We start from the raw sequence: 12,003 nt of genomic DNA on the forward strand, positions 1-12,003 counted from the left end.
TTGTGCTCCTAAGGCCGTTTCCTTTGAAACAGTGTCGTTAGAACTTATTTTTCTCCAGGTACCAATTTGTCACGTCATCTGCCGCATCACTGCCCAACTGGACTCATAATTTAGAGGGTGAAACGCTTTTTTTCTCAAATTGTTTAATATTTTTTTAGTAGTTGAACGATGCCATACAAGTTATATAATACTTCGATATTTATCTATGTTGTGAAGTTATTCAATTAAATTTTCTCAAAATAATGTCGAAGGTGGTCCTTGAAATGAATCTCTTTCAGGGAAACTTAAAAAGAAAAGGGAGAAGAAGGAAGAAGAAAAAGAAAAAAGGAAAGAAATGATTCACCTTCGTTGAGAACATCTAGCTTTATGATAATTCGGATTTATATTATAGAACATCTTAACTTATATAAATTTTACACTTTCATACCATTCATTTTTTTCTTCTCAAAATAAGATCTTCCGAAATTACGATGAGTTTAGCCAATTCAATTATGGAATTATAACAAAAAAATTTAGGCTAGGGCTATTTCCACCTCCTATAACTAATCCACTCTATTTGTTATTCATATTACAAAAATGTCCCAGTACCATATTGATTAATTACTTTAACTAACATGGATAGAACCCTTAAATCACCCTTCCAATTAATTGTGCCATGAAGCCTATTTGAAATAAATTAAATATGCATCCCAAGCTACATGCTTTCTTTGACCGATTTTCTCATGAGTGGGTAAATTATCTTACAAATGACCGGTTTCAGTTCGCGGGCCATCTCATGAGACTAAACTCATCCAATTAACCTGATTCTCGTGTCCCTCGTGATTTAAAATAGTTAATATTAAATACATGGAAATAGGTTCACAAAGCCCTCTATCATCTACCCAGCCCAATACGAGGTAAATCACTCGTCTTTTTCCGCTTTCCCGACCTAGCCTCTCAAAATACACCGACAGGGATTGATATGAAATTAAATATCGCAAGACTAACAAGCGTGGTCACATTTCATCTTGTGCTCATTGTAAATGAGACTCAAGACCACCAAAGCAATTTTTAATTATCAAAAACGTCTGAAAATGGGTTTTGATTGAGGGTAAATTACACTGGTGGTCCAAATTTTTTTACAAATGTTTTAATATGGCACAATAAGTTTTTTTTGCTACTTGATAGTACAAAATATTTCAAAGTTGTTTTAGTATAGTATAAACCGTCATCTCGCCATTGACGTCGTCAAGTCGACACTGATGGTGCAAAATCGGTTTTTGTGGGATGTTACATGATGGTGTAAAATGTTTTGAAATTGTAACTTAATAGTACAAAATGTTTTACGTAAGTTACATGATGGTGCAAAATTTATAGTCTTGTAAAAAGACAGCTTGACGGCGTCAATCACAAGATGACGGTTTGTACTATACTGAAACAACTTTGAAACATTTTGTACCATCAAGTAGAAAATTTTTTTTGATACTATATTGAAATATTTGTAAAATATTTTGGACCACTAGTGCAATTTACTCTTTGATTGAGGATAAAATGTTTTTTTGGGCCAATTTTAGTTTTGAAAGGGAAAAGGAGGGTTGGCCGACCCATTAGGCCCCCATCGGGCCAACCAGGCCCATTAAGGCCACTTGCCCCCTAGGCGTGCCCGACCCAACCCGTGACACTCTCTCGGGTGTCAAAAGGGGCATTAGAGGTCTGCTGGGGTTGAGCAGCCCCTTAATGGAGCGTTCTTGCGTTCTTGAGTTCGTGTTTTGTCAAGGCGTTCTGATATTTTTGTTCACTGACATTTCTAACAAGAAGTTAACTTTTTAATGACATCGTATTTCATTATAATAATGTTGTTGCTCGCCTGTGCGTTGTGCAGGCCAATCTATATATATACACTTGACAACGGAATAATAAATAGAGTCATAACGTTAAATTTTATAATATATTAGGAATAGAAATATCAATCTATATCTAATTGAAATCTGTATCATACAAGTATTATATCTTCATAACGGAGCATTATATTTTTATTAATTTGTCACGACCCATTAACGCATATTATATATATATATATATATAATACATAAACTTGACTCTACCCTAACAAATTGGGGCAAATAGTGATTGTCTTACTGATTCATATGTTAATATATTTATAATGAAATTGAATGATGATAATTTATTATTACGAGTAATAATAATATAAGAGAAAAGAGAAATTAAAAGTTCATTACATAAATTATCAAAATTAATTAAATTTATTCAAATTCACGAACACTTTATATATAAGAAAAATGTATAAAATAATATAAAAGTAAAAAAAATTATAATTAATACTCTTTTACCTAATAAAATTGAGAACTTGGACAACATACATTTTTAAATTATTTTATTAGAAATTTCATTGATAATTGAAATGATAATTATCTATACAAATATTTACTTATAATTCTTGAATTAAATATTTATCATTGTAATATAAAAGTTACCGTATTCAAACTCTCTAATCCATATTAGTTTCATACTTAATTTCTTAGTTTAAATTGTGTGGAGAACGGGTTCAACAACCTAGTCATCTAGTATATTGTAATTAATGAATCATCGGCCCAATCAATAAAGTAATAAATAAATTGTAATAATAAAAATAATTGGAAAATATTATTTTAATTTGCTTAACTTGTCGAAGAAGCATTAATTGGGCTTCTTCTATAGGAGTTAGGACCAGGGCCCGTTGGACTAATGGTTCCCTGAGTCATGGGCTCAGGCCCAGGCCCAGGACCAGCCCGATGGACAGGCAGCCGTTTATCTCTGTAATCCGTATGTACCCGCCCGCGCCTGAGGAACTCAGCAGCAGAGCTCGATTAATCTTCCGAAACCCCCACACAAGCAGAGCGGAGCACCGACCGGGAAGCCGCATGTCATGTCGATCCCCAAGGAGCTCTACCCTTCGCAGGACGACCTGCTCTACGAGGAAGAGCTCCTCCGGAATCCGTTCAGCCTGAAGTTGTGGTGGCGGTATCTGATTGCTCGCGCCGACGCCCCCTTCCGGAAGCGCTTCATCATCTACGAGCGCGCCCTCAAGGCCCTCCCCGGCAGCTACAAGCTCTGGCACGCCTACCTCCTCGAGCGCCTCAAGATCGTCCGGAACCTCCCGATTGCCCACTCCGAGTACGAGACCCTCAACAACACCTTCGAGAGGGCCCTTGTCACTATGCACAAGATGCCCAGGATCTGGGTTATGTACCTGCTGACCCTCACGGAGCAGAAGCTGATCACCCGGACGAGGAGGACCTTCGACCGGGCTCTGTGCGCCCTCCCCGTCACGCAGCACGACCGGATTTGGGAGCCCTACTTGATATTCGTGAGCCAGAAGGGTGTCCCGATTGAGACGTCCCTTAGGGTTTATAGGAGGTATTTGAAGTATGACCCGTCCCACATTGAGGATTTCATCGAGTTCTTGGTCAATTCGAGCCTCTGGCAGGAGGCTGCTGAGCGGTTAGCGTCGGTCTTGAACGACGACCAGTTCTTCTCCATAAAGGGTAAGACGAAGCATCGGCTGTGGCTTGAGTTGTGTGACTTGCTCACTAAGCATGCTACTGAGGTTTCAGGGTTGAATGTCGATGCGATTATTCGGGGCGGAATTAGGAAGTTCACTGATGAGGTTGGCAGGTTGTGGACTTCTCTTGCCGAGTATTATATTCGGAGGAATTTACATGAGAAGGCGAGGGATATTTTCGAAGAGGGTATGACTACAGTAGTCACGGTTAGGGACTTCAGTGTCATCTTTGATGCTTATGCGCAGTTCGAAGAGAGCATGCTCGCCTTCAAGATGGAGAGCATGGACTTGAGCGAAGAAGATGAGGAGGAGGAGGAGAACATGGAAGAAGCCATGAAGGAGAATGGCGTCGAGGAGGACGACGATGTTCGGCTGGATGTGAACCTCTCTTTGAGCAAGTTCGAGAAAAAGATTCTTGACGGGTTCTGGTTACACGTTGAAAACGATGTTGACTTGAGACTGGCTCGACTGGAGAATTTGATGATGAGGAGGCCGGAGTTGGCTAATAGTGTTCTTTTACGGCAGAATCCCCATAATGTGGAGCAGTGGCACCGGAGGGTGAAGCTATTTGAGGGAAATCCAACCAAGCAGATTCTTACTTACACCGAGGCAGTGAGGACGGTTGACCCCATGAAAGCCGTGGGAAAGCCTCACACGTTGTGGGTAGCCTTTGCCAAGCTATATGAGAGCCACAAGGACATTGCCAATGCAAGAGTGATCTTCGATAAGGCAGTGCAGGTAAACTACAAGACGGTGGATAATTTGGCCAGTGTTTGGTGCGAATGGGCCGAAATGGAGCTGAGGCACCATAATTTCAAAAAGGCCCTGGAGCTGATGAGAAGGGCTACTGCAGAACCATCTGTAGAAGTCAAGCGAAGAGGTACTTACTTTTTCTTGTGCGTTGCTGCTTTCCGTATTTGCTGCATTCAAGTGAATTCTTACACTGCTGCTAATAGTATGAGTTCTTAGAGGTTCTTTTCCAATAGATATATTTTAGTCGATGAGATCTGAAGCGCACAGTTTTGAGTATTATCTAATTTGCAGTGGCTGCTGATGGGAATGAACCTGTTCAGATGAAGTTGCACAAATCGTTGAGACTGTGGACTTTTTATGTGGACTTGGAGGAGAGCTTGGGAACGTTGGAATCCACCCGTGCTGTCTATGAGCGCATACTAGACTTAAGAATAGCCACTCCACAAATAATTATCAATTATGCAGTCCTCCTGGAAGTACGACTTCTAGTAGTTGTCAATTTTGTTCCTTTAGCTGTTTTTGATTCCCTGGTATTGACAATTTACTTTTGTTGACATATGCAGGATAATAAGTATTTTGAAGATGCATTCAAGGTCTATGAACGAGGTGTCAAGATATTTAAGTACCCACATGTAAAAGATATATGGGTCACCTATCTCTCTAAGTTTGTGAATAGATATGGGAAGACGAAACTCGAACGGGCCAGGGAGTTGTTTGAGCATGCCATTGAAACGGTAAGTACATAATTCCTTGCTCCACGTTTAGGAAATACTATGCACCTCTTGGCCCTGCTTAGTCTTGACTCTAGCTTGTTATAGGCAAGGTTCCTTAACGTTTTGAACTCTTTCGGGCAGACTTTTAGAAAATTGCCTCTAATATCAGATGCACAACATGTATGTATGCAGTCCTTAAATTGACTTTGGACTTTGTATACTTTTTGCTTGGTGTAACTGGGAAACAGATGAGCTGATTAAGTGACACAAAACCTAGTGTGGGTTAACTGAAAATCAGAAATTCGAATATGTGGACAGTGCCCCTGTGTTGGAATATAGACTTGTCTGTTGGTTATTTGTTCTGCTGTTTTATTCTTCTCAACGTGTTATTATAGGATTCTGTATTGTTGATCTGCAGTTCAGAAATTCCCTGTTTTTCCTTCTGATGAGAAGCACTAAAATTATATAAGCCAAGATTTTCCTATATGCTATTATCTTCTACTGTCTAAGACAGGTTCGCGTCCTTTCTTTCCCCCACTTTGATTACGCCTTTCAGCAAAAAACACAGTTTTGTTACTGTCTAAGACAGGTATTGCGTCCTTTCTTTCCCCCACTTTAAAACCATGTGCAAGTCCATTAAGGAGATAGCTCATCCTAATATGGAAGTCCATTAAGGAGATAGCCATCACGGTGATATGTAAGCAATAAGATGAATTCTTTCTATCTTAGTACTACAAATTGAAAACAAGATCTCTTTAATTGTTTCACAGATCTGTTTGGATTGAATAACTTGGTATTTTTGGTACAAATTTTCAGTCAAATATTTGAACTGTTTGCATCACTAGGATGCATAATTTCTGTTACAGTACCAATGAAGCACTATTTGCAAGGGTTGACGTCTTGATCTTAAGAATGTCTTTGATGTCTGCACCTACTTCTGTTATTGAATGGAACATAGTGCTGAACCTATGCTTTGGCATCCTAAAATGTGTCTTTGATATCTGCGCTTGTTAAAATGAATGGACTATGTTGCTGACCCTTTGTCTCCTGACATTTTCAGACCCCTGCTGATCAAGTGAAACCTCTGTACCTGCAATATGCTAAACTTGAAGAGGATTATGGTCTTGCAAAGAGGGCCATGAGAGTCTATGATCAAGCTACCAAGGCTGTTCCAAACAATGAGAAATTGGGCATGTATGAGATTTACATTGCCCGTGCAGCAGAGATATTTGGTGTTCCCAAGACTAGGGAAATTTACGAGCAAGCCATTGAATCTGGTCTTCCTGACAAAGATGTGAAGACGATGTGCTTGACGTATGCTGAGCTAGAGAAAAGCCTGGGAGAGATTGACAGGGCTCGTGGAATATATGTATTCGCATCTCAATTTGCAGATCCAAGGTCAGATGTTGACTTCTGGAACAAGTGGCATGAATTCGAAGTGCAACATGGGAATGAAGATACTTTCAGAGAAATGCTTCGAATTAAACGGAGTGTCTCTGCAAGCTATAGTCAGGTAATATGTCTGGTCTTTTAATCGGTCTTACTCATGGTTTGCGGAAAGAGCAAAACTTGTCTTGAAATGCATTCAGATCAATATTGCCATTAAAAGTCATGTCTTTTTAAGTCGGTAGGAGGCTGGTATGTTTTGGTTGAGTCAAAAGAAATCCTTTTTTTATTCAATGTGATGAGTGACCACAGAGCAGCTTCGTCGGATGTGGGTTGTGGTAGGCTGAGAACTGCACAACTGTCCATTTTTCTAATATTGAAAACAAAAGAAAACAAGGAAAAAATGTGTTGTTTTTATATTTTGACAAGTACAAGGGAAGATGTGTTAGATTGCACTTCAGTGGACAATAAATAGTCTCAACATGTTATGCCAAAGATTTCCTCGATAGGTTTTCCTTTTCTTCTTTCCCTCATCTCCTTAAAAGTTTGGAAACTGGGTATTATAGTCTTTGGGATCCTTACTGCATAAGATCTTTCACCTTTGCATTTTTTAGGCATTTTTCAGTTGCATTACCATGTGCTGTTTACATTTATATAGCCCCTGTGTGCCCTTAAAAGATGTAACGTAAAGTGAATCAGAAGTCATGGATTTGGGGTCGATGTTAACAAGTTTCAGCATTTCTAACTCGGCCTTTTCCTTTATCCTCTTTTCTCTGCAGACACACTTCATTCTGCCAGAGTATCTCATGCAGAAGGATCAGAGGCTCGATATTGATGAAGCTAAAGACAAAATGAAGCAGGCTGGAATTACCGAAGACGAGATGGTAGCACTAGAAAGACAGCTAGCTCCTGCTGTAGCCAATGATACTGTCACCACCAAAGAAGCCAGAACGGCAGTGGGCTTCGTGAGTGGTGGAGTGGAATCACAGACAGACCGAGCAGCCAAAATGTCAGCCAATAATGAAGATATAGAATTACCTGAGGACAGCGAGTCGGAAGATGAGGAAGAAGAGAGAGTCAAGATTGCCCAGAAGGACGTGCCATCGGCTGTCTTTGGAGGTTTGATTAGGAAAAGGGAAGAGGATGAGAAGGACGAGAAGGACGAGAGAGGAGACGATGCTGCTAAAGATAAGGATGGTGAAAGCCGACTCGGTGCCCTAGAGAGAATCAAGAGGCAGAAACGAGGTGCGTAGATTAGTCAAGGAGCTGTAAGATGGGAATAGAGATCGACTTAGATTTGGTCAATATCCGATAATGCTTCCCTCATGAATTACGTGTATCTAAACACTGCCTGCCGGTCTGACTCTTTTGAGTTGGGTTACAAGATCAGGTGTTTGTGTAATAGGATTCTTACTAACATTGATCTCTGTAGAAGCACCTTTTTTCTTCTTTGTTTTGCTTTTTTCTGACTCTTTTGAGTTGGGTTACAAGATCAGGTGTTTGTGTAATAGGATTCTTACTAACATTGATCTCTGTAGAAGCACCTTTTTTCTTCTTTGTTTTGCTTTTTTCGAGGAAGATCGAAGTGACAGTAGAGGTTCAATTTTGTAATGCCTTGTATCTGTTCAAGACGTTTTGCTCGGGAGCTCTTAGAGCCATACGAAATGAAGTTCTTGGCCTCTTAGATTGTATTCAGAAAATGGAATGGCAATTCTTTCTGTTGCATCATATCCACGAGAATCATTTATGTATGTTGGCAGTGATCTCAATGACAGAATACTCGGTGTTGTAATTTGTACTAAACCAAACTTAGGATTGGGGCTGTTTGTGAGCCTATTTGATTGAGTCTTCTGTTCGATCTCCATGATGCAGTCGATGTATGCACAAGAGAAATGTCTCCATTGCCGATTTTGCTTCCTCCGAATATGCAGAACTTAGCAATTGAAGATTATTCGAGTAGTTACTGGAGGATTACTATTATAGGCACAAATTTCGGCATGTTCAAGGAGACTCATGTATGAGTATACGCACGCATGAAGAAATTGTTATCTCCATCATCGAAGAGAATGGTAATAATACCCACGAAACAAAACTCCTTTCAACCTGTTTATGAAAAATGGCAGAAAAGATCAAAACAAAAGAAAAAAGAAGCCTTTCCTGTAAAAATTAAAATCATCAAGAACAAGAACAAATAAATTCCAAATCCGCACGATCCGACCAATAATGCAATTTTGATCATCAAAATCCTTAAATCTCCTCTGCAAACTTATAATAGTAATCATCGGCTGATCATCTGCTTGTAATGGTTGAGCGACTCCTGCCTCTGCAGCCTCATTTCCTCGTTGAACTTCCTTATGAACGCCTCCACCCGCCGGTTCAGCTCGTCCTGACCCGGCGACAAAGCCCTCCTCATCGTCCCTGGGGACGACGGGCTCTGCTCCAGCTCGTTCGTCCGGTCCCTGAATGTCTCCGACTTCCTCATCTTTTGCTGCTGCGGCGAGCTCAGCTGTGTCTTGCTGTCCTGGTGGTGGCCATTCTCCCATGTGTCGGACTTCCTCCTGTGCCTCGTCAATGGCATCGGCCGCCCTTCCGTTATCGCCTTCCATGTGTTCTCCAGTGTCTCGTGACGCTTCGGCCTCGTCACCTTCAGTGCCTTACCGCCTGAGATAGGAATTTAAAAAAGAAAAAAGAAAAAACAGAAAAAGGAAAAATCTCAGTGACCGTTATGACCGTACAGGAAAGTCTCTTCAATTCAAATCAGAGATCCATCCATCTGGTCGTACCTTCGGGACTGGATTTGGCCGGCCTCCGGTGTACGAATCTGGAGGACGCAAGAGGCTTCTCCGATGGCTGAGGCAGATACTCATGCACCGGCGAGCCGGATCTCTTCGCCGGCATCCATGTGGACCTCGAAATCACGAAATCCTCCTCTTCCTCCTTCCCCTCCTCTTCTTCTTCTTCTTCTTCTTCTTCTTTTTCTTCTTCTTCTTCTTCATCTCGGTCATTATTATCTGCAGTTTCCGAATCGGAGACCGCATCCTCTTCCGGGAAGCTCTTTACTGGAAGATCCCTAAAGCCCTCTGGTTCAACAGCTCCTCCTATGATCTCCTGCGGCCGGTCATCCTGAACCCCATTTTCTGCCGGGGGGCTCTCGTCCGGGGAGGTGTCGTGGCTCCGGTGGAGCTTGGAGGAGGCGGCTATGGAGATGATGATGGCATTGATGACGACGTAGAGGTAGGGAGGCCTGAGCCACGAGAGGACGGAGCGCCAGAGGAGAGGGAGCTGAGAGATCATAAACTCTGCAACCAACGGCATAGAGACCTTCAAGAAGACCGCCAGTGAGGCAGCGCCGATCGATATGAACAGAGCCTTCATGGAGAGAATCCAGGCGGCCGAGGACACCATCTTCGACAACAGTCTCTCAGCCGAGAGAAGCTCTCCGAGCTTTTTCTGCTGTGTGCTCTCTGTGAGTCTGGGTTTTGAATGGAAAAGGAGAGAGAGAAAGTTTATGGAGTTAATAAATTCATCTGAGTTTTTTTTTTCCCCTTTTTTGCTGTGAAATAAATATTAGAAGTTATCGCAAAGTCATTTAAAAAAGAAAAATCGATCATGTCGTCAATGGTTTTTGAGACTGTCTTGACGGTTTGATCAACATGAATTTCATTCTGAAATGTTTTATCTAAAAATAAGCAGATTCATAAACGATTGATGATATCATTCAGAATTATATTTACAGGAATTTAATCTTGCATAAATGGGTGCAAAGAGTTGTGACATGAGATTTCATTGGGTTGTTTAAGTCGGTGGATTGTATATGCGACTGAATAAGTTCATTTATTTATGTCAATAAAGAACACATAGTAAAATTTATCATGACGTAAAGATTTGATCGAAATGTGTTCTAAAATTAGAATGAGTATTTGAGATACATTTACAAACTGTTTCAAGCATTTCGGAAATTCAAACGATTCGATTGCTTCTACTGATCAATAGCTTGATCGATGATTTCTTTTTTTTTGGATAATTGCTCGATCGATGGCTTTATTTTTTTCTAAAGTGGGTAAGCGAGGGAAGGAATATTAATGGAAAATGGAACAGTACAAAAAGGCTTTTTGGCGTGTCAGAAAGAAAACTCAAAAAGCATTTGAATATTTATTTAAAAAGAAGAGAAGAGGAGCCATTGCCATTCCTTCAAACTCAACGGTCATCTAATTGACCGTTACAGTGCCGGTGGGACCCAGCGAGGAAAGGGTCCGACATCACCGGCCAATCCCTTCCTTTTATAATTTCCGTACATAAATTTATCTTTTTCCATTCCCTTTTTTTCATACTTTCCATTTCTCGAAGGGAAAACCGAAATCGACTTTTCGGAAAGGACAGTCGGAGAAATTTTAACCGATCACCGTAAAGATCATTGCTAATTCCTCCGACAAAATCCTCCGACAGCAACCCGCGAATAGACGCAATGGCATACTGTGTAAATATCAGTAACTTTATGGGAAATTAATTGGCACCTCTTGCTTCGACACAATCGGATGAACATATTCGCATGATCAGTCATTTTCCCATTGTAAAAAGGTAAGACCAGTGAAAATTCATCTATTTTTGGTGCTGAAACACGACATGCATCGATATATCTTGTGCACTACTACTTCTCTCTTAAATTATAATCCAGTGACTGTGAGCAATATTTTTCCTCATGCATGACTTAAATTCCTCTTTTTTTTTTTTGGGATAAGTACATGACTTGATTTCTTAGTATATTTATTTGGTTACTCTAATCCCAGTTAAAGATCCGCATCAGTTTAAGCGATCGATTACTACATGATCTCGTAAACACGCCATGAATAATCCAACTCATCACTCGGGATAATACGAGTACATCTTCACAAATATGCAATGAATTACCTTTCAGCAATAAATAAATAAATAATTAATTAATTAATATGAGTCGGAGCTCTTCGATTTGACATGGCTTTGCTTTGACGTACTATTTACATTGCTTTAAGATAAGTGAGAGATAAGTACCACAATGCAATCCTTACCATACAATATTTTCTAGCAACGAAATTTATTTAAATAAATTTAATGATTAGGCAACTAATTTTTGCCACCGTATGAACATACCGTATATAGATAATGATATATAAAGGAAGTCCAATTGGATTCTGAAAATTCATGGACCTTCCTTCTCGGTAGAATTCCTTTCTTATTTCAAGCATGTATATATAGATATTGTAAGTGGCAATGTGAGTGCAATTCAGAAGAAGGATTTTTTTTTTAAAAAAGAAAAAAGGAAATTATTGATGAACAAAAGGCGAGACACACACAGATATATATGTGTCGGAATGTGCGGTCAATGTAAAACCTAGGGTATTGGCCGTGGCAACCAACCAAATTAAAAGAGAGATTTCTCTCATGCCAATTTGGTGGCTGCGTGCACACAATCCAGAGAAGAAAAAATAGGGAGTCGAGAGTTTAAAATAAAAAGAAAAAATTATAATTAGAATAAAGAAAAGTGTGATTCTTAATTGCGTGAGAAGTCTTAGCATGACCAATAAGATGTAATTCAGTTGGTAACACGCTATTGTTCTAAGCACTAAGTCGGGG

General features: G+C 40.1%; 2 protein-coding genes across 2 annotated transcripts; one reads left to right on the forward strand and one right to left on the reverse strand.

Annotated features, from left to right (window-relative positions):
- The first annotated feature begins 2,818 nt into the window (after positions 1 to 2,818).
- LOC116203620 (pre-mRNA-splicing factor SYF1) lies at positions 2,819 to 8,093 on the forward strand. The gene is made up of 5 exons (XM_031535432.1): positions 2,819 to 4,421; positions 4,586 to 4,770; positions 4,858 to 5,028; positions 6,068 to 6,520; positions 7,173 to 8,093. Exons 1-5 carry the CDS (start codon positions 2,906 to 2,908, stop codon positions 7,644 to 7,646), a joined length of 2,799 nt encoding a protein of 932 aa, XP_031391292.1. The 5' UTR covers positions 2,819 to 2,905; the 3' UTR covers positions 7,647 to 8,093.
- A 334-nt stretch (positions 8,094 to 8,427) lies between these two features.
- Positions 8,428 to 9,924, reverse strand: LOC116203621 (cilia- and flagella-associated protein 251). Its single transcript, XM_031535433.1, has 2 exons — positions 9,177 to 9,924; positions 8,428 to 9,054 (listed from the first exon to the last, which is right to left on the reverse strand). Exons 1-2 carry the CDS (start codon positions 9,796 to 9,798, stop codon positions 8,672 to 8,674), a joined length of 1,005 nt encoding a protein of 334 aa, XP_031391293.1. The 5' UTR covers positions 9,799 to 9,924; the 3' UTR covers positions 8,428 to 8,671.
- Positions 9,925 to 12,003: the final 2,079 nt, after the last annotated feature.

Source organism: Punica granatum, chromosome 4 (genome assembly GCF_007655135.1).
Source record: "Punica granatum isolate Tunisia-2019 chromosome 4, ASM765513v2, whole genome shotgun sequence".
Taxonomy (NCBI): Eukaryota; Viridiplantae; Streptophyta; class Magnoliopsida; order Myrtales; family Lythraceae; genus Punica; species Punica granatum.

Coding starts and splice junctions, on each gene's coding strand:
- LOC116203620 (XM_031535432.1), top strand. CDS start 2,906: ATGTCGATCCCCAAGGAGCTCTACCCTTCGCAGGACGACCTGCTCTAC. Junction 4,771..4,857: donor ATTATGCAGTCCTCCTGGAA/GTACGACTTCTA, acceptor TGACATATGCAG/GATAATAAGTATTTTGAAGA. Junction 6,521..7,172: donor TCTCTGCAAGCTATAGTCAG/GTAATATGTCTG, acceptor TTTTCTCTGCAG/ACACACTTCATTCTGCCAGA.
- LOC116203621 (XM_031535433.1), bottom strand. CDS start 9,798: ATGGTGTCCTCGGCCGCCTGGATTCTCTCCATGAAGGCTCTGTTCATA. Junction 9,055..9,176: donor GGCCAAATCCAGTCCCGAAG/GTACGACCAGAT, acceptor TTCCTATCTCAG/GCGGTAAGGCACTGAAGGTG.